Source organism: Silurus meridionalis, chromosome 6 (assembly GCF_014805685.1).
Source record: "Silurus meridionalis isolate SWU-2019-XX chromosome 6, ASM1480568v1, whole genome shotgun sequence".
In the NCBI taxonomy this organism is placed as follows: domain Eukaryota; kingdom Metazoa; phylum Chordata; class Actinopteri; order Siluriformes; family Siluridae; genus Silurus; species Silurus meridionalis.
This window is the reverse complement of record NC_060889.1, coordinates 10378251-10400392: the sequence shown is the minus strand read 5'-3', so window position 1 is coordinate 10400392 and position 22142 is coordinate 10378251. Positions and strand designations below refer to the sequence as shown.

General features: G+C 42.0%; 1 protein-coding gene across 1 annotated transcript in view; it reads left to right on the top strand.

The window, feature by feature from the left end:
• Positions 1-22142, top strand: part of prkdc (protein kinase, DNA-activated, catalytic subunit) — a 55955-nt gene that overhangs the window by 16480 nt on the left and 17333 nt on the right. Inside the window, 34 exon segments of the mRNA XM_046850915.1 lie at positions 130-237; positions 856-1082; positions 1235-1329; positions 1415-1514; positions 1617-1750; positions 1888-2118; positions 2885-3111; positions 3198-3406; positions 3509-3641; positions 3740-3898; positions 4040-4243; positions 4595-4783; positions 4892-4996; positions 5106-5220; positions 5223-5272; positions 6101-6228; positions 6314-6521; positions 6615-6793; positions 7477-7645; positions 7849-7914; positions 8014-8077; positions 8202-8341; positions 8433-8570; positions 8674-8793; positions 8894-9037; positions 9914-10065; positions 11147-11278; positions 12153-12264; positions 12379-12506; positions 12604-12753; positions 13888-14061; positions 14170-14268; positions 14375-14585; positions 14693-14882. Coding sequence (XP_046706871.1) covers positions 130-237; positions 856-1082; positions 1235-1329; positions 1415-1514; positions 1617-1750; positions 1888-2118; positions 2885-3111; positions 3198-3406; positions 3509-3641; positions 3740-3898; positions 4040-4243; positions 4595-4783; positions 4892-4996; positions 5106-5220; positions 5223-5272; positions 6101-6228; positions 6314-6521; positions 6615-6793; positions 7477-7645; positions 7849-7914; positions 8014-8077; positions 8202-8341; positions 8433-8570; positions 8674-8793; positions 8894-9037; positions 9914-10065; positions 11147-11278; positions 12153-12264; positions 12379-12506; positions 12604-12753; positions 13888-14061; positions 14170-14268; positions 14375-14585; positions 14693-14882 — 4990 coding nt within the window.

The following is a 22142-nucleotide window of genomic DNA, read 5'->3' as shown; positions in this document are numbered from 1 at the left end:
TATATCACTTTGAATTAACTACATTTTACAGCTCATTATAGCGATTTTTTCTTTTTTTTTATCTTTTGTGGATTTTGTCCAATAAATAGAGTGTTAGGATTAATGTGTGTACTTGCTCACTTCTCTCAGGTGACTAGGCAGCTTTTTGAGCCTTTGGTGATGCAGCTGATCCACTGGTTCACCAACAACAAAAAGTTTGAGAGTCAGGACACAGTCGCTGTCCTGGAAGCCATTCTGGTAAATATCAATGTTGTCAAATCTTATTTAAAGAGAAAATGCTTAAAGGTATCAGTGGCTGTTATGATGCACAGAATATATTCAAGGCAGTCATTCTTCTACATTATTTGTCATAGTTGTTTCTATAGAAACTTCTCTAGAGACTTGTATGATGACGTTGCATATAAACAAATTGAAAATTGTAATCAGAAGGTCAGTCGTTTCAGCGAGATGTTTTTTACATTAGTACAAGGATTGTCTATTATGCAGCAGTCCACAATTTTATTTGAAGTTGTAACTTTGCATTCTTTTTACAACAGAGCTAAAGACAGAGGGTCTTTACAGGGGACTGTTTTTTTTTATTTGCAAATTTTCCACAGTTATAAATGTAACTATAAATCATTCAAATATATGTTGTATTGTCCATGTACATGTTTTTATTCTTTACATAGTAATTTGGGTCTGGGGTTAATACACAATTTACCTAATTTCCTCCATGGGCCAGTTCCATCTAAACTTTCCAATAGATTTTTATGAAAATAAAATAATTCTGATATTTTTTATTAATACGAAAGTAATTTGATTTGTTTAAGTATATTGTATCCTTTAAATCATGTCTGTGGTGGTTTTGAACTCTAGGATGGAGTGGTGGACCCACTAGACAGCACCTTGAGGGACTTTAGTGGCCGCTGCATTCAAGAGTTTGTGAAGTGGTCGATCAAACAGACCACCCCAGAGCAGCAGAAAAAGAGTCCGGCCAACATCAAGTCCTTGTTCAAGCGCATTTATAGTCTTGCGCTACACCCTAACGTATTCAAGCGACTGGGAGCAGCACTGGCTTTTAACAACATATACAGACACTTCAGGTGTGTATATTCTTCAATGTGACTGGGACAATGAGTCCCCACACTGACCATAGAGAACCTAATGGCATGTATAGGAACCTGGTTTAAGGATTTTAAGCATAATAGTGAGTCTAATGAATAAGATTTTATGTTTTTGACTCTTTCTCCTTTAGAGAAGAAAACTCTCTGGTGCAGCAGTTTGTATTTGAGGTGTTGGTGGTATTTGTGGAGAGCTTGGCTTTAGCACACTCCGATGAAAAATCACTGGGTAAGAGATTTGCTTATTGCATTTTTTTATTTTTGTAATTGATCTGATTATGTGTCATATTTTATGTTTGGTTTAATCCTTACAGGAACTATACAGCAGTGCTGCAGTGCTTTGGACCATGTTAAAAGGATAATCAAACAAAAGGCAGACTCGCTGAATCAGAACGTCAAGAGACGCATACCTAGGTACGGTATGAGATCGTGTGTCTGAGTATGTCCGATAATGACTGATCACTTAAACCTCTAACCCAGGTATGTAGTTGATTAGCATTTTTGTACTGTCCACAGGGGTTTTCCTCCTGATCAGTCTCTGAGTCTCAGCGAAATGGTCACATGGTTGCTGACCCAATGTGGACGTCCACAGACTGAATGCCGTCACAAGTGCCTTGAGCTTTTCTACGAGTTTGTTCCACTTCTGCCCGGTAGCTGAAAGCCTCATACACTGATGATATAATTACCAGTCTTGCTCAAATTGAGCACCAAGAGTTGTATGTAATTGTGTGGTTTCAGACTCACATTGATTTTTGTATTAATTTATTTTTTTCCCTCCCATGTTCAGGTAAGACTACTGCAGCACAGTGGCTTGAGGAGCAAGTAAAAAACGAGGGTCAGAGGTTTTTAATTACACGTCTGGAAGGAGGAGGATTGCTCTACCAACCCACTTTGAGAGAAGTGGAAGCCCCTTTCAGCGTTCGGGCCACCCTACAGTGGATGGATCTTCTACTGGCTGTTCTTGACTGCTACAACACCTTTACCAGCCTCCGACTCATGCAGCCCCAAAGAATTCTGGGTAGGCCTGAGTAGCCATACTTACCAGTGTTCAAGATTATAGATTGTAGGACCAAAGAATGATCAGAAAACTGCTAAATGAACAATCCAGTGCTGTTAAGGTACTTAATTTAATGCGGTGTCAGATGACAATCAGCAAATCAGTCAGATGACAATAGCAAAGATGCACGTATGTATCATTGTATGAGGTCATTGTTTCTATAGTAATAGCCAATTCATTTGGACAGTTCATAAAATACACCCACCAGGCATACCTTTGTGGCCACTGATCAGGCATTACATCATGACCACCTCCCTAATAATGTCCCCCCCTTTGCTGCAAAAAAACAGTTCTGACCCATCAAGCATTAACAGCATAATCCTCTTTAGCAATTGAAACTACAGTAGTTCATCTGTTGCATTAGATCTGGTTCGCCACTTTTCCTTCCTGGTCCTCTTTTGATAGACACTGACCACTGTAGACCGGGAACATCGTCAATCCATCCCAATTTGTCCCTTGTCAAACTCTCTCAAATGCTTACGCTTGCCCATTTTTCCTGCTTCTAACACGTCAACTTTGAGGACAAAATGTTTACTTGCTAAAATATTCCACCTACTAACAGGTGCCATGATAATCAGTATCATTCACTTCACATGTCATAATGTTATAATGTCGTAATGTTATAATGACATGCCTAGTCAGTGTAAAATGCTATGTTAAACCTGTTCTTTTACTATTAACTCCTTCACTACAAATACTCTGATTGTTTTTTTGTTTTTTTTTCCAGATTCTCGTGAGGAGTCCCGCTTCCTTCCAGCTCTCCGTTTCTTCCTGACAAAACTGGCATTGCACGACCTGAAGGCTGCCAGGGCCTGCTTCAAATCAGCTGACTCGACTTGGTCACACTTTAGCCCTCGTGAGAAAGAGCTCTACAACTACAGCAAGTGCACCATCATAGTGCGTCTGCTGGAGTTCTCCACCATGTTGCTGAAATGCCAGAAGGACGTCTGGAAGGTCTGATGCTTTTCTAAATGGTGCATTTTGTTGGGCTATACTGGGACATAAATCGTCTTATGCATTGTGTGGAAATCTCCTTTCAGCTGCTGGAGCAGGACTTTTTCACTGACACTTTTTTCACACTGGTCAGCATGACTGTATGTGAACCCTCTTCTATTGGTTTCAACATGGCCGATTTGGAGGTGATGACTCGTTTGCCAGAGGTGTGCGTACCACTGCTGAAAGCTCTGGCCGCAACACCTTACAGGAATAATCTGGAGAATGGCATTAGACAGAAGATAACTGCCCAATGGTCTGGTGCAACTACTACTGCTTATAATACTAATGTTACTTTAGTTTAAACTTGATTTATTGAATAAATAGTTGTTTTTTGTTTTTATGTTTGCCCAAACAGTGTGGAGGAGTTGTGTGATGTAGATCTTTATGATCTAGACACTCAAGACAGCTATGCCAAATTAGAACTTGTACTCTCAGCCTCTAAACAGCTTCACCAGAGTGGGATTCTCAGCTCTGTTTTACACACCCAGGTAACCTAAATTTTCTTTGATTTCAAGTCAGATTGTTTGTGCTTTTGATCCCTTTACACTTGGCATCTGTTGGGGTTTTTTTTTTTTGGATTGTCCAGGATTTGGCTTACAGCAGCTCTTTAGGTTCTAGACTTCTTATGGCTGTATACAAAGGCATTGCACCTGGTGAGAACAGAAAGACTCTTCCCTCCATGGATGTCAGTAGCAGGAAGCTGGCTAATGGTCTTGTGCAGCTGGCTTTCTCACTGGGTGATCAGGTAAACATGCTTGTTTTTCTTTTTTGTTTTTATAAAACAATTTTTACCCAAACAGCATTTTTTCAGAATTTTTGTTCATAATTTTAAGACTGTCATCTACAATAATGAAACGAATGAAATGATTGTTCTTTTACGACACAGACCGAGCAGCTGGTGGGTCTGCTGCTCAACTCGATCACTCTGTCCGTGCCTCTATCTGGCAGCCTGAATCCTCACTTTCTCAGCTTCTCCCATGGGGAATATTTCTACAGCCTTTTCCAAAACGTCACCAATGCAGAACTTTTACAGCAGCTGGACCACTCGGTGCCTCTGCTGCTTACTGCAGCCACGCAGAGCCCTGCCATGGTAAGATCAGGCCTTATTTGTTTCCTTGTTGCATATAACCTCATGTCTATATCTTGAATGGATGAGATTATGGTTAGGCTATAAATCATTATATTAATTTTTTTTTACATTTTATCAATTTATTTGGAAAAGAAAAATGGCTGGGCCACTTGTTATACTAATGTAGAATGAGTTGTATGTGGTTTGAACCTTTTGATATTAAAAGGAAACCCAACCCCTTCAGCTCAACCTAGTAATCTTTTGTTCGGCTTTATTTTCCTAACTTGGAAGATGCACTGATTTGTTACCTTTGCAACAGAGAATGATGACAGTGTTAGTGTATGTTGAAATGCGATATTTGTTGTTTCTCAGGTTAGTGTCCTTCTCAATGGCATGTTGGACCACAGTTTCCGTGAGCGTTCTGTCAGGAAGACTCAAGGCTCGAGATTGGCAGAGCAAGTACTGAAGCAGTGGAACTTGCTGAAACCCTGGTGGACAGGCCCATCCTCCTCACCGGAGAGCAAAACTTCAACCCTTACACTGCTTTCCAAAGTTCTGCAGGTACCAGTAAAGTGTCAATGCTCATTAGACACTTTACATATGTACAGAAAACTAATGATACCTGATTGATTCCTGGTTTATCTAGTTTGTATAATCTTTGTTGTCCAGATTGACTCTTCAGTAAGCACAAATACTAGTCACCCAGCATTTGAAGCTGTGTTTTCTACCTTTACCACCCTCATCACAGATGCAGCTCTGCCCTTAAATCTAAAGGTAGTGAGTTAAATGAATTTGTTATGTAATAATGTTTATATGCCTGTGTCAAATTCTGTTTATATTTCATATTGAAAACACATTTAAATATCATTTTTGCAACCCACAGAGTCAGGCTCTGATCATGCTGCCATTCTTCACTACGTTACCCAGTGGTCCTTTGGATGAGCTTCAGAGAGCTCTGGAGGCTTTAGTAGCTGCTCATTTCCCCATGCAGTCGGACGAGTTCCACGTGGATCGCTCCAGTGCAACAATTACATGGATTGTGTTCGTAAGGTAAACGCGTGTCATGTTAAACGTGAACACCTTAATGACCTCTTACTGTATACTCCCTAATTTGTAGGGGGTCTACATGTACATTTAAGCTAAAAAAATTTTATTGTAAAGAGATTAGACAAAATGTTTTAACAGAAATAAATAAACAAACAAATAAATCATACGAACAAGCCTGTCCTCAAAGTGAAATTTGTTTGGAGTCGAAAAAATTTTGAACGGAGGACATGATGTAAGTGAATTTTTTTTCTTTTTTTTTTATATTTCTTTTTTGTTACTTAATACAAAATATTGTATACAGTATTTTGATTTGTTTTCATATATTTTATTGTTTGTTGACAGTATTTATAGCTCTTACATCATTAGGATGATATGCGTAGTCAATAACGAACACAGTAACTTACGAACAAATTCATGGTACGAACCGTAACTCGTTTGTAAGGTGGCGAGCGCCTTATATGCACGTATGTACACTGTGGACGCCTGTCTTGTAAAACCATACCACAAAGTTGGAGGGACACATTTATATTAAATGTCTTGGCATTACAATTTCCAAAACCCGAAACTGTTCCAGCATGACAGTGTCCCTATGCACAAAATGAGCTCAATGAAGATACGGTTTTCATGTAAAAAAATATTTTTAGTGGGAAAGGTGTATAAATCTTGACAGCTTAAGATATACCTTAATTTGTCCCATAGTGGGGAAATTTCTTGATAAATGCCACATGTGTTTAAATACTTCCTAAAATGATTGAGATATATAATTAATAGAGTAGGTCTGTATTTATACGATTCAAATTTTCTCATTTAGATGTTTGTGCCTAATTTCAGTTTTTAGATGCATTGGAGCTATCTCAGAGTCCTCTCCTGTTGAAACTAATGACCAAAGTACTGTGTCGTGACAAAAAGCACATCATGGAAGACCTCTTTCAGACCTGCTTCCAGAAAATTGCACGACAGTAAGCAGAGAAACATTTACATTCTCATTCTGAGTTTTGTATGTCTCAAATTCCTTCCCTTCAAACTGTAAATCTTCTCTAACAGGCCACGTTGTGAAGGGCAAGTTCTTCTTCTCTGCACCGTCTACCAGATGTTCCAAGATAAAGATGTTCCTCAGAACTCCATGTTGCTAGGCTTGCTGGACAGAGTGCTGGTTCCACTGGCCATTCACTGTAGTACTAAAGCACTGTCTCAGTTTTTTATCTCGAATGTGGCTAACATCATGACTAGTCTACAGGCACGCTTCACGAAAGTAAGTTGCGCCTTTATAATCGTAAGTAAACATTTTAAAACGGCAAAGATCTACCAATGAGCAGAAATTCTGTCTGACTTTCCTTTGCCTCAGTCCCTTGAGTCTGCATTCGAGACTCAAATCATCATGAAGATCGGCTGCTGTAAGCTTTTAGAGTTGCTTTACTCTCGTCTGCCTAAAGACGAGGTTTACTCTAAAGACTCTGCCATCAACCAGGCCTTCTGCGGCCCAGTCAAGTCAGAGGGGAATGAGTTATCCAAGACTCTACTTAAGTGAGTGAAGAATTAATTATAATTATATTTGTGTGTAAAATCAGGGCAGGTAAGAAAGAGAAAGTGATCAATGAAATCTCTTTAATCTTCTTCTCCCTTTTCCTAGAATAGAAAATTGAAAATAAAATATATGAAAAACTTGAATGAACCCAGAAATTCACAACAAATTAAAATAATAATTAATAAAAAAAAACACAAAACCAATAATAATATAACACTGGAGGGTAGAAAACATTTTCTAGGGTTTTTAAGTGCTAAACTAATTTATGACTTGAATGGAAGGTTTATTCATTGTTTTTCAGTAAGTGTTTTGTCCTGCTCAGGGTCTTGGGATAGATCAAGACCCTGGACACAAGGTGGTAATACAAGCTTGGACTGTGCATCGCAGGGCACCATGCACACACACACACACACACACACACACACACACACACACACACACACACACATTTCACGTATAACCTGAAGTTTGTGCCAACAATCCCATCCAGTCCAATCCAGAAGTTTTTGTAAAGTGGGGGAAAAAAAAAATGGAACCTAGCAGACACCTGGAAAATATGCAGAACTCACCAGAGACAGTAACTTGAGTCCAAGATCAAACTGGGGACCCCGGAGCTACTTGCTGCACCACTATTACAGCCCTTATGATTTAAAGGTGCATTTACTTTGTCTTTGTGTTGCAGGTCATGTTTTGAAGCTTTCACTGAGAACATGGCAGGGGAGAGCGCTTTGCTGGAATTGAGGAGGCTGTATCACTGTTCCGCTTACAACTGCGCCATCGCTGTCATCAGCTGCAGCTTTAACGAGACCAAGTTCTACCAGGGCTTCCTTTTTACCGAGAAACCTGAAAAGGTGGGCTCAGGATGTTCGCTACTTAGTGTGTACACCTGAGACATTTAATAGGAGCTTGGCTAGACTAGTTTATACTTAAACCATTCTTTCGGTACAGTATTGCATTATCATTGTATAAGTAACTTCGTGTATTTATCAAAGGCTCCATATATCTTGTATTTTTTCTTTTTTACTGACTAAGTTTTCCTTCCCCCTGTACATAGAATCAGTATATTTTTGCCAACCTGATTGACACCAAGAGGACATACGATTTTCCCATAGAGATTGATGTAAGTAATTCATACCCTCAATAACAGCAGCAAATTTATATTGTTATTCTTTTCAGTTGTTTATCTTTTATATGGATTCGTTTATGTTTGTGTTCCCAGTTTCCCATTGAAAGGAAAAGGAAATACGTCATGATCAGAAAGGAAGTGAGCGGAGAAAACGGAGGTGAGCTGTCGAGTCAAGAATTGCTGCCTTATTCTAAATAAACCACTTTGACACCTCACCTTATTCAACTAGAATATTTGTGTATTTATGTAATGCAACGATATCATTGTACATCTTCTCCCAGATGCACCAGTATACCTCTCTTCTCAGTCCTACATGGCTGACAGTAGTCTCAGTGAGGAGATGAGTCAGTTTGACTTCTCAACCGGGGTGCAGAGCTTCTCCTACAACTCCCAGGGCCAAGGCAGCACTAGTAGAACAAGGGTAGGGTAAACCGAGAGAGTCTGTCTATATGTTATATATGTGTATGCTTGTGAGAATGATTCCAAAGTAATATCCCCGTTGTCTCCATTAGAGGCATGCGGAGGTTCCGTCTCAGGACGAGAGTGTTGAGTTGGAGATGGATGAGCTGAACCAGCATGAATGCATGGCTTCGATGACCGCCCTGTTCCGCCACATGCAGAGAAACAACATCACCCCTAAAGCAGAGGAAGTATGTAAAGAAAGTTTAGACATCTGTTCACAATACTGAACCTTACTTAATATCACCTAGAATTTAATGTGTTACCTGTTTTTTTTTGTTTGTTTTTTTAAAGGGGGTGGTACTGTGTGATCTTCCTCCCTGGATGAAATTTCTGCATGGGAAACTGGGTAATCCAGCCACTCCTCTAAACATCAGACTGTTCATCGCCAAGCTTATTATCAATACTGAGGAGGTCACTGTTCTTATTCTATTTTAAACAACGGTCTAAACTTTGATTTATTTGTTAGTTCTCTGCTCTTTATGTACTGCCATGTTTGATTTTTCCTGCACAGGTGTTCCGACCTTACGCTAAGCATTGGCTGGGTCCACTCTTACAGCTGGTAGTTTCTGGGAACAATGGTGGAGAGGGCATTCACTTTATGGTGGTGGATATAGTGGTCACTCTTCTCTCCTGGATCAGTTTGGCCACTCCAAAGGTATGTAAGTTTTCAAAATGGCCTAAATGAACAAAATGGGATTTTAAAAAATATCTTTCGGATTTTGTATTCAGATTACTCTTATTTTCACACGTGAAAACATATTCATATGTTTTATACATATATTCATAGGTGCAACTGCTAATAGAAACACCTGTTTTTCTGCTCATTTATGTTTCAGCAGCTCATGAATGTCTAGGTGTACATCTGTTTCTGGTAATAGGATAGAGATTGACTGATTCATCAGTTTTGCTGATTAATTGCTGATTAATTGAAAAAAATCCATAGTTTTCTAACGGTTTTTACTGAGATGGTCCGGTGTCGCTACAAGAGCGGCCTCTAGAGGCGATTTACTGACCCCATGTGCTGTCTCTTTTTACACGTGAGACCGCATGCTGCACGGAGAGAGCACAATGCACAGAGAGCGCTATATTTATTGTTTAGAATTTAATAATGATATGATTATATTTAAATAATATATTCGTATTTATTACATTTTAACACATTTTCATGATTTAGTACTGTTTATTATTAGTATTTATATATATATATATATATATATATATATATATATATATATATATATATATAAGTTCAGTACTAATTACATGGGGTGTAGTGCTTATGTTTTTTTCCAGTATCCGTTTTAAAAACCATCGGTTGATTTCTTGGTTATCGGCAAGTACGATACTGGCTATTAGTATAGGTAAAATCGGTTGATGATAATCTAATAATAAGGGTGTGATAAAAATATAATCCAGTGATTAGAGATTGTGTTTTATTTTTAGAAAAACATAGGCCTTGACTATTACTTTTTACATTACATTTTTATATGCTGTTTAGCTTCATGGTGGTGTCTTTCTCATGGTTTTTCAGGGAAACACCAGAGATGAGGTTCTGGCCAATCGTCTAATGGAGTTTCTAATGAAAAACTGTTTTCATTCTAAAAGAGCAGTATTCAGGCACAATCTGGAGATTATCCGCACCGTAGTGGAGTGCTGGAAAGACTGTCTGCACATACCATACAAGTATGGAATAGCACATTTGAAATCCTTTGTCTCTTCAGTTGTATTTAAAATTCACTTCTGGCAGGTGACTGATGAAATAGATTCATACTATCATAAAATATCTATATGATAGTATATAGTGATAATCATGCAGAGAATGTCTATCTACATTGTAAAGGTGTAACGGTACTCAAAACTCACGGTTCGGTACCTCCCTCGGTTTTTAAGTCACAGTTCGGATCAATTAGGGGGAAGAAATGCAAAACATGAAATTTATTTATTTATTTTTTTTAAACTCTTTATTGGAAATATCATTATTTTGCATTTTAAATAAAATGCCTGCTTGTTTTGAATAAAAAAATTCGTATAAATCAAATTGATGCAATGCATTTTTTATTATATTGATTCAATTGAGTAATCAATTAAATCAGCACAATTTCAATTGATTCAATAAAATGAAAAATTAGACCCCATGTGGGTAATAAACAAGTTTGTGTGTGTGTTTTACATTTAAGAATTAATTTTCTAAATATATATTCTACTTATTTATTCTAATAATTTATATCTATTTCAAAATACTTTTACAAATGTCTTTATTTCTTCTGTATTTTATTCATTTACTACCCAAATATGCAAAATTGTCATGATTTTCTCCTTTTGAGAAAATGTCTTGAAGCTGTTGATAAAACGCAAAAGAATCCATATCGCTAGTCTATCAAAAAAAAAAAAAAAACAGGAAATGGCAGCGATTTCTCTCATTCGCCAATCAAAATATGAGTTTTGCACATGCAAACTACAAATCATGTGTCTGGGATAGAGTGAGTAACTACGGTGACACTGTGCTCAAAGTGTGAGACGGAGACTAAACAAACTTGCAGCCTGACACTTAATGTTTGTGAGGGAACTCGGTTTATAACTATGTTCCGTACGTAAAAAAGGATCGCATTCGGTAACATTTCTTTACAAATACGCGTACCGTTACACGCTTACTACATCGTTGTACGATTTGTTCCGCCATGTATTCTGACATCAGTGGTTCTTATGAATTATTCCTTCACTGCCAGGATAGTGTGTATTCTTTGCTTTCTTTCTTTCCTAACAGCTTGATATTTGGGTACTACTCTGGAAAGGACCCTAACAGCAAAGACAACTCTGTTGGGTTGCAGCTCTTAGGCATAGTGCTGGCTAATGATCTTCCTCCTTATGACCCTACCTGTGGAATTGAACATGACAGGTACAAGACTTTTTTGTTTTACTCCCAGTTATTTTTGTTCAGATTATTTGTATGATTAATTCTCAGAGGCTTTAGACATAACAATGCTAGTTCTTAATGCAAGAGGCCAATACCCCTCTCTAAATAAGCATAAGTGCAATACGTGTAACAACAAAATTAGCTGACTCACAAAACTACAACATAGACAGGTAACATAGTAATAAAACTCTGCTCTGCTCAGCTTGGTAATGGAGTGATGGCACATGATGTCATCTGTTTGTTAACCAATTTACCAACAAAATATGCGAAATCCCAGTTCTCCAGAAAAATGTGGCCTGTGGGGGACAGTTGATTGCTGAGTAATATAGTGAAGATATGTGAGATCATTGGTGAGCATCATACCAACAACAGCAATGGCAACAATCACCACCAGATTTTAGTATTTAAAACATTATATTAGGTTCTTTGTGTGATTTGAACATTTTTGGATGTTACATCACTGGCTACATCACTGACAATAAGGCTTTAGTTTAGTTACTAATTTTTCAATGTTAATGTGTATTATTTTATATTCTTTTATACTTTTTTACACATTAATAATTCTAAATTTAATATATAAATAATACTTACTTTTAGATAAACATTAATGTCTTTAAGTGCAATATTCTTCTTATTTCTATGCTCTTATAGAAAGTAATGGAGAAAATAGAAATAGAAGAATTGCTTTATGTTGTTCTGTGTCATCAATAACTGTATGAACATCAGATGCATTTCAATGCTACACAGACTTTTATATATTTCGTCACTACTTCTTTTCACACTCATTTTCCTGCTTATTTTTTCTCAATCTAAAAATTCAACAATTATCAATTTTTCAACCAATATGAATTGGCAGGTATTTTCAGGCCCTGGCCACCAACCTGACCTTTATCAGATATAAAGAGATCTACTCTGCTGCAGCAGAGATCATCGGGTTAATCCTGAAATACATGACCGACAAGGAAAACGTGAGTTAAATCCATTCGCCTGTTTCATTTGGGCAACTAAATCTTTTATGCCGTAAAGCTGAAGTATGGACGCAGTTAAATCCTGTTGTGTGTTTTCGATGTGTGTTTATGTAGCAAAGCAAGGATCATTTGTTTAATGCAGCTGTGACCAAACTGATGGATTTGAAGAAAAAGGATCTGGATGACAAATTTGTTATTTGTTTGTGCAAACTGTCTAAGCACTTCCCACCAATAGTGGATCGGTAGGTTGAGGTAGATATTTAATGCATCATGAGAGACTAGCTATGCAAGTTTAAAAATCTGATTTCCAATGGGAAATTGTGTGTGTATTTACAACAGATTTGTGACCCATGTTTTTTACCTGCTTCCAAAACTACACGGTGTGCTGAAAACACACTGCCTGGAGTGTGTGCTCAGCCGTGCCGATCTCATCCCTGATATTTTCCTGCACCTCAAGACAAAGGGCGTCACCCAGATGATGTCCCACAGGTAGCTACATTGTGTAATTAAGTAACCAGTGGCATAGAGACCCTTTGTAATTTTCACAAGTAACGTTGTCTTCGTCTGGATTTTAGTCCAGAACTCAGATTACAGTTTTGTATGTTCTTGTTGTTTTTTTCCACCTCGAATTGCCCTTACATGTGAAGAAATGAATGTGTTAGTTCTTACATTGATAAACCCTTAGAGCTTCTATTGTGTTTATTTTTTTATAATTTTTTTTTTTTACATTTTTACACTGATGTACAGTACAGACCAAAAGTTTGGACACACCTTCTCATTCAAATATTTTTCTTTATTTTCATAACTATGAAAATTGTAGATTCACACTGAAGGCATCAAAACTATGAATTAACACGTGGAATTATATATGGAATTATATACATAACAAAAAAGTGTGAAACAACTGAAAAATGTCATATTCTAGGTTCTTCAAAGTAGCCACCTTTTGCTTTGATTACTGCTTTGCACACTCTTGGCATTCTCTAACATACACTGATCAGGCATAACATTATGACCGCCAGCCCAATATTGTGTTGATCCCCGTTTTGCTGAAAAAACATTTATGACCCGTCGGTCAATAACATCATCTTCAGAAATCTGAGCTACAGAAGCTCGTCTGTTGGATCGGACCACACGGACCAGCCTTTGGGTTTACGGTTCACCATTGTTCCTTCCATGGAGCACTTTTAATAGATACTGAGCACAAACATCCCACCAGAGCTGCAGTTTTGGAGATGCTCTGACCCAGTCGTCTAGACGTCACAATTTGCCCTTGTCAAACTTGCTGAAATCCTTACACTGTGGACACAATGTTCATTTGCTGCCTAATATATCGCCCCCACTAACAGGTGCCATGATGAAGAGATAATCAGTGTTATTTACTCACCAGGCATAACGTTTTAAGGTCAGAAATTGATGCCTGGTCAGTGTACGTGCCATTGACAAATAAAGAAAAATCCTAGAAAATTTGTTGTGGTATAAGACAAAAAATAAATTAAAAAACTATCATATGTGGTTTTAGCAAAATAAACAACCTAGCGGTCATGGCTCTCTGTATCATCTATAACGTTGATTATATTTCTTTCACAGTAGTTGATTATTGTTATACGTTTGCTTTCTCAGAGATGAGGCAAGGCAGAGAGTGTGTCTGGACATTGTACATAAGATCCTGTCTATACTGAAGCCTGAGGAGATGAAGGAAATTTTGAGGGCAGTCAGTGCCTTTGTTTCTCACCCCTCCCCTGCATGCAGAGAGACGATGTACGACATTCTCATGTGGATACAGGACAATTACAGGTGACTACTGCTGGCTCAGGCGTCTCTTCATTGACTTCTGCATGTGTTTTTGTTGTTGTTGTTGTTTGTTTTAATCTCTGTTGCTTTGTTGTAATTGTGTGTTTACAGTGATGCTGAGAGCAGAGAAGATAGCACATGTGTGGAGGTATTAAATGAGGCTAAAGAAACACTTCTACAAGGGCTGACGGATGAAAACCAGGGCTTACAGTGAGTCTGGGGCAACACTATCTGTTTTAATACAATGATGACCTTCAGTTAACCATTCTAAAATTAGCAACTGATTTATTATGCATGCATGTTTTTTTTTTTTAAGGCTGTACGTACGAAACTTTTGGAGTCATGAGAAGCGTTTACCTCCTGCCACACTGGAGAGATTGCTGATGGTGCTGAGCTCTCTCTACTCAGCTCGAATCGAGGCACGCTTCCTCAGCCTGGCTACAGACTTGCTGCTGGAAATGACCAGTCAGAGTCCCGACTACACACGCAATATGTTCGAGTTCCCACTTTCCGAGTGCAAATTTCTGGTATTTTAGACAAATTCTTTTTTATTTCTTTTCGTATTGCTATTGCTGTTTTTTTGCCACATGATTTCTCTGTTACAGTCTACAATTGTTTTTGGTGTAATATCCAGGATTACACGATTGACTCTAACTGGCGTCTGAGGAGCACAGTGCTCACTCCAATGTTCATGGAGACTCAGGTGAGCCAGGCAGGAGGCACACAGCGGGCAGATAGTGCTGAGATGCAGCCTACCGTGAAGGGCCAAATCCGAGCTACCCAGGCCTCTTTGGAATTCTCCCAGACTCAGGCTCCTGGTGCAGGTGCTTTGCTATACAGTTTTATCCAACTGTAAAATTCATCGGTGTGGTGTGTTTTGTTATGTATTTATTTGTACATTTATTTATCTAGATATATAAATATAAATTGTTGTTTCATTTATGTGCTATACTGGCTTCTTACTTGAGGTTTTACACAAATTACTTCTCCCTGATCACTTCTTCAGTAGTTGTCCAATCATCCAGCTCTTCTTCACCACCACCGAGACCCTGTCTGACCTCTTCCCTGAATCTCACACTACACTCCTTTTCCTTCAGTTTCCACCATCTTATTCTTCTTTCAGTCCTCACTCTGCTCCTCTTCTTCTTCACCTCCAAAACCATCCTACAGACCACTATCCGATGCTGTCTAGCTACACTGTCCCCCGCCAACACCTTACAGTCTCCAATCTCCTTCAGCTTGCATCTCCTACATAGAACATAGTCCAGCTGTGTGCACCTTCCTCCACTCTTATACGTCACCCTATGGTCCTTCTTCTTCTTAAAATAAGTTTTCACCACTGCCATTTCCATCCTTTTTGCAAAATTCCACCATCTGCCCTTCCACATTTCTCTCCTTAAGACCATACCCTACCCATCACCTTCTCATAAACTCTGTTCCCTTCACCTACATGCCCTTTAAAGTTTGCCACAATCACCAATCTTTCATTCCTAGGTACATCATCTACCACTTCATATTTATTCTATTTTATCTAACTCACTCCAGAATTTTCCTTATCCTCCATCTCACAGCCCACTTGTGGAGCATAAGCGCTGATGATATTTATCATCACCCCTTCAACTTCCAGCTTCACGTTCATCACCCTATCAGAAACTCTCTTCACCTCCACTACACTCTTACTGTACTCATATATAATATATACAGTGAGGAAAATAAGTATTTGATCACCCTGCTATTTTGCAAGTTCTCCCACTTAGAAATCATGGAGGGGTCTGAAATTGTCATCGTAGGTGCATGTCCACTGTGAGAGACATAATCTAAAAAAAAAATCCAGAAATCACAATATATGATTTTTAAACTATTTATTTGTATGATACAGCTGCAAATAAGTATTTGAACACCTGTCTATCAGCTAGAATTCTGACCCTCAAAGACCTGTTAGTCTGCCTTTAAAATGTCCACCTCCACTACATTTATTATCCTAAATTAGATGCACCTGTTTGATGTCGTTAGCTGCATAAAGACACCTGTCCACCCCATACAATCAGTAAGAATCCAACTACTAACATGGCCAAGACCAAAGAGCTGTCCAAAGACACTAGAGACAAAATTGTACACCTCCACAAGGCTGGAAAGGGCTACGGGGAAATTGCCAAGCAGCGTGGTGAAAAAAGGTCCACTGTTGGAGCAATCATTAGAAAATGGAAAAAGCTAAACATGACTGTCAATCTCCCTCGGACTGGGGCTCCATGCAAGATCTCACCTCGTGGGGTCTCAATGATCCTAAGGAAGGTGAGAAATCAACCCAGAATTACAAGGGAGGAGCTGGTCAATGACCTGAAAAGAGCTGGGACCACCGTTTCCAAGGTTACTGTTGGTAATACACTAAGACGTCATGGTTTGAAATCATGCATGGCACGGAAGGTTCCCCTGCTTAAACCAGCACATGTCCAGGCACGTCTTAAGTTTGCCAATGACCATTTGGATGATCCAGAGGAGTCATGGGAGAAAGTCATGTGGTCAGATGAGACCAAAATAGAACTTTTGGGTCATAATTCCACTAAACATGTTTGGAGGAAGAAGAATGATGAGTACCATCCCAAGAACACCATCCCTACTGTGAAGCATGGGGGTGGTAGCATCATGCTTTGGGGGTGTTGTTCTGCACATGGGACTGGGCGACTGCACAGTATTAAGGAGAGGATGACCGGGGCCATGTATTGCGAGATTTTGGGGGACAACCTCCTTCCCTCAGTTAGAGCATTGAAGATGGGTTGAGGCTGGGTCTTCCAACAGGACAATGACCCGAAGCACACAGCCAGGATCACCAAGGAGTGGCTCTGTAAGAAGCATATCAAGGTTCTGGCATGGCCTAGCCAGTCTCCAGACCTAAACCCAATAGAGAATCTTTGGAGGGAGCTCAAACTCTGTGTTCATTTTCTAACTTCGCCCGGTGTTTCACTATGGGAATCGCTTTGGGCGTGACCAACTACGGAAGCTCTTATGACACCACGTCTGTCTTGACAGACAGGTCGACCTGAGATCAGTCTCCGCCCTACCTTTATCCCTCAGGTCTTTCCGTGAGGGACTACACTAAGCTCTCTCAGCACTTCCAGTTCTCGGCTGGTTTCGCTTAACTGTTCATCGTGTGGGCCGTCATTGGATGCCGCCACCGAACGCGAGGTCAGTCGTACGGAATCGTGCTGAGCGACGTCACGGAATAGCGTCCGCGTCGAGGTGAGCTATTTCTATTCCAACCTGCTGGGTGTTAAGTTACGCGGTAGGGACGTAGTTGCGTCAGGCTATTACAGGCTTAGCGCGTCAGGGCTGAGAGTAGCGGTGGCGAACCAAGAGGACCCGTGTCTGTCCGGCGCCGCCGCGAGGTCTACGGCCGTCGAACATTAGCCGCGAACTACCACGAGCTGGGCGGACCTGATGGAGGCCGAATCGCCGGTCATGCCGCCTCTGTTTGATAACCTCCTCGCGGAGGATGAGGAACGACCGTGCGACGAGGACGCAGATGCGAACTCAGACCTCCTTGACTTGGATATGGAGGACGATGATGAGGACGACCGTGGTCCCTTCCCGGCCCAACAGTCGAGACCCCAGAGTGCGGGCAATGCAACCTCACAGGCTGAAGGTAACCTGCACGAGGTATGCAAACGAGCCGGGGGGTAAGCTAGGACTAGCTTGGCCCGCGGCCCAGGACGCGGAGGGAGCTGCGAGAGACCTTTACAACGGGAAAAGGCTGCCGCCAGCTCAACCCGCTGCTAGACAGCTCCTGCCCGCCGTGCCAGCTTGCATGAAGGAGATGTCTCGTTACTGGTCTAGCCCCTTCAAGAGCAAGCTTTCCGCAAAAGGGTGCTCCAAGCTGGAGATTCAAGGGATGGAGGAGCTGGGGTTGGCCGACCCCCCAGCCGTGGAGCCTTCGGTGGCTTATCACCTCCATCCGAATCGGCGTTCTATATCTGCCTCCTCTCAAATTGCGCTGCCTGGGAAAATCGAGAGATTGACAGCATCCATCCATCAGAGGATGTATAAATACGCAGCGCAGTCAGTGTGCTCGCTAAACGCGGTGACTTTGCTGTCCGCTGACAGGCGGAGATTTTAGAGGAAATGGGACGACAGCTCGACACGGGAGTACCTAACCCGGTACTTTGGGACAAGATCTGTGTGGTGAACGACCTAATTCTCTGCTCTTCACGAGGCGCAGTTCAGGGCTGCGGCTGCGTGATGGGCTTGGCTGTGTCAGGTGAGAGAGCGGTGTGGCTTAACCTGTCAGGCTTGGGTGACACACAGAAAGCGGAAGTCATGGATGCTGCCTACGACCCCGCTAAAGGTCTTTTCGGTCCAGCTCTAGAGAAGATGAGAGAAACCAGCACTCCCAGGAAACAGGAGGACGAAGCATTCAACCTCTGTTTGCCTCGTAAGCTGTCTCAGAACACGCCCCCTCAGCCAGCGTGACGGGGTTTTTTGCGAAAATCCCAAGAATTCAGCGTGCACCCCCCTAGTTTTAGCAACGGAGGGCGCACTCGCTCTGCCAGCGGAGCCCAGCGCGGCGACGGTTGTGACATCATCAACGCGCGACCAGAGTTGTGTACGCGGGGGGTTCCCTTTCTGCGCGCCTCGTCAATTGGTTGCGCTGTTCATCCGTGGGTGTTAAGCATGATTTCACAGGGATACAGGCTTCAAATCGCAATGAAACCACCCAGATTCAACGGTGTGTTGGTCTCGGTGGCCGAAGGAGAGTCGGCTCACGTCCTAACAACCGAGATCGACTCTCTTTTGAGCAAAAGGGCAATCAGAGTTGTTCCGGAGGCAGAAAGTCGTCAGGGTTTTTACTCCCGGTACTTTGTAATCCCGAAGAGAGGAAGCACATCTCTTCGTCCCATCTTGGATTTGCGCGTGTTAAACAAGCACCTGAGAAAATATTCATTCAGGATGTTGACACACAACGCACTCTGTCGTTCGATCCGTCTGAACAATTGGTTTGTGACGATCGATCTATCAGACGCGTATTTTCACATAGACGTTTACCCGTCACACAGAAAATATTTGAGGTTTGCGCACAGAAGCACTGCCTACGAGTTTCAAACCATTCTGTTCGGACTGTCTCTCGCTCCGAGGACTTTCAGCAAGTGTGTGGAGGCAGCTCTTTTGCTGTTGAGAAACAGCAGGATTCGGATTTTGTCTTATATAGATATATAGATATAGATTATCTGATATGCTCCTCGTCAAGAGAGCAAGCGATCAGAGATGCGGAGAGCGTACTCCGCATCTCATCACTCATCTCTGCATCTTGGGTTTCAAAATAAACAGGGAAAAGAGCCGCTTGTGTCCCGCGCAATATTTAGGACTCAGTATAGATTCCCTCTCCTATCGAGTCAAGCTGACAGAGAGGAGAATCGCATCTCTTATACAGTGTCGCTCCCGTTTTCGGTCGGGGACTATGGTCCCGTTCTGAGTGTGCCTACGAATGCTGGGTTTAATGGCCTCAGTGATTTCTGTGGTGCGTCTGGGACTTCTCATGATGAGAGATTTTCAGAGATGGGTTGCGCGGTTGCGCTTATGTCCCCGACGTCATCTCAATCGGCTGGTCAAAATAACACATGCGTGCGTCTTAGCGCTCCGCCAATGGGGATGCCCCACGACTCTTTGGTCGGGGATTCCCTTGGGGGCGGTGTCGTCGAGGGTTACTATGACGACGGACGCGTCTTTGGCGGGCTGGGGTGCGACCCTTATGGGCAGAGCTGTGAACGGCGTTTGGCCTCCACAGCTAATCCCGAGACATATAAACTACTTGGAGTTGTTGGCAGTTTTTCTAGCGCTGAAACATTTTCTGCTTTTCATGAAGGGCCGACATGTGTTGGTGAAAACAGACAATTCCACAGTGGTCGCGTACAACAACCGGCAGTGATGTGTGCGCTCCCTCCAGCTGCATCAGTTAGCGAGGAAACTGATAATGTTGTGCGACACTAGGCTTTTGTCCATCAGAGCGACTCATGTTCCAGGCATATGGAACAAGGGTGCGGATCTTTAGTCCAGGGGAAACCCCCTGTACGGGGAATGGAAACTGCCCACCCAGGTGGTGGAGCAGATATGGCAGAGATATGGCCGGGCTGCCGTAGATCTCTACGCTTCGCGAGAAAACGCTCAGTGTCCTCTGTTCTTTTCTCTAAGGGACAAAGATGCACCATTGGGTGTGGATGCGTTAGCCCCCCAGTGGCCAAACGTTTTTCTCTACGCTTTCCCTCCACTGAGCTTGATTTCCCCCACCCTGGCCAGGGTTAGAGAACTCCGCTTGTCACTGATTCTGATAGCTCCACGTTGGGCCTCCAGACACTGGATCGCAGAAATAGTTCAGCTACTGTCAGATCAACCGTGGCCACTCCCTCCACGGAGGGACCTTCTGTCCCAGGCGGGCGTGGAGATTTATCATCTGCACCTGGACAGTATTGCTCTCTGGGCCTGGCCCGAGAGAGGTGGGACTTGAGTGTGGCAAGTTTACCCCAATCGGTTATACACACTATCCAGAGTGCTAGGGCCTCGTCTACTCGCACACTTTATGACAATAAATGGCCAGTTTTTGAGGAGTGGTGTGGCCGTGGTCACATTGTCTCTTTCCAGTGTTCTGTGGGAGACATTTTGTGCTTTCTCCAGGATTTGCTGGATAAAGGGAAAGCTTTTTCTACTTCGAAGGTGTATCTGGCGGCCATTTCTGCGTGTCATGTCGGGTTTAATAACGAACCTGCTGGTCGGCACCCTTTGATTAGCCGGTTTATGAAAGGTGCACGACGTAAGAGGCCGGTGTCTCGGTCTTTGGTTTTGGAGGCCCTTTCTCATCACCCCTTCGAGCCGGTGGATGGCATGGGGCTGAAATTTCTTTCTCTTAAGACGGCACTGCTTGTGGCTCTGGTGACTGCTAAGCGTGTGAGCGAGCTGCAATCCCTGTCTGTCAGTCCGTCCTGTTTACAGTTTGCCCCTGGGCTCACGAAAGTTTCCTTTCGCCCTAACCCGGCGTTTGTACCTAAAGTGGTGGATTCTTCTTATAGATGTCCCATTACGGAACTTTCGGCTTTCCACCCACCTCAGGAGGAGGAGGGATTGAGTTCCTTGTGCCCAGTGCGGGCCCTCCATGCGTATGTCAAGAGAACATCGGGTTTCAGGAAATCTGACCAGCTGTTTGTGTCTTGGGCTACCCCTCACAAAGTGAAGCCGTTGTCGAGACGGCTGTCCCGCTGAATTGTGGAAGCTATATCTATAGCGTATGAATGCTGCGGGTCTGAGGGCCCACTCTACTAGAGGGATGGCGACATCATGGGCCCTACTTAAGGGAGTTTCTGTTCAGGAAATTTGTGCGGCGGCTGGCTGGGCTACGCCACACACCTTTGTGCGGTATTATAGACTAGATGTGTCTGAGTCATCCTTGGCACATGCAGTGCTGAGTGCCAGACGTTCTGAGCCCATGTGATTGGGTGTAGCGGGATCTTGTGCAATCCGGGAGTGGTCTATATCTCCCATAGTGAAACACAGAGCGAAGTTAGAAAAAGAACGATGGGTTAATTAACGTAATCCCGGGTTCTTTGATAACAGAGTGAGGTGTTTCACCAGCACTTCCCTCCTTGCGTGGGGACGGAAAGAAATCTCGCTGCAATGATGTTAGAAGGGGTCGACCTGAGGGATAAAGGTAGGGCGGAGACTGATCTCAGGTCGACCTGTCTGTCAAGACAGACGTGGTGTCATAAGAGCGTCCGTAGTTGGTCAGCAACAGGCCAGAAACCTGACTGATCTAGAGAAGATCTGTGTGGAGGAGTGTGCCAAAATCCCTCCTGCAGTGTGTGCAAACCTGGTGAAAAACTACAGGAAACGTTTGAGCTCTGTAATTGCAAACAAAAGCTACTGTACCAAATATTAACATTGACTTTCTCAGGTGTTCAAATACTTATTTGCAGCTGTATCATACAAATAAATAGTAAAAAAATCATACATTGTGATTTCTGGATTTTTTTTTAGATTGTCTCTCACAGTGGACATGCACCTACGATGACAATTTCAGACCCCTTCATGATTTCTAAGTGGAAGAA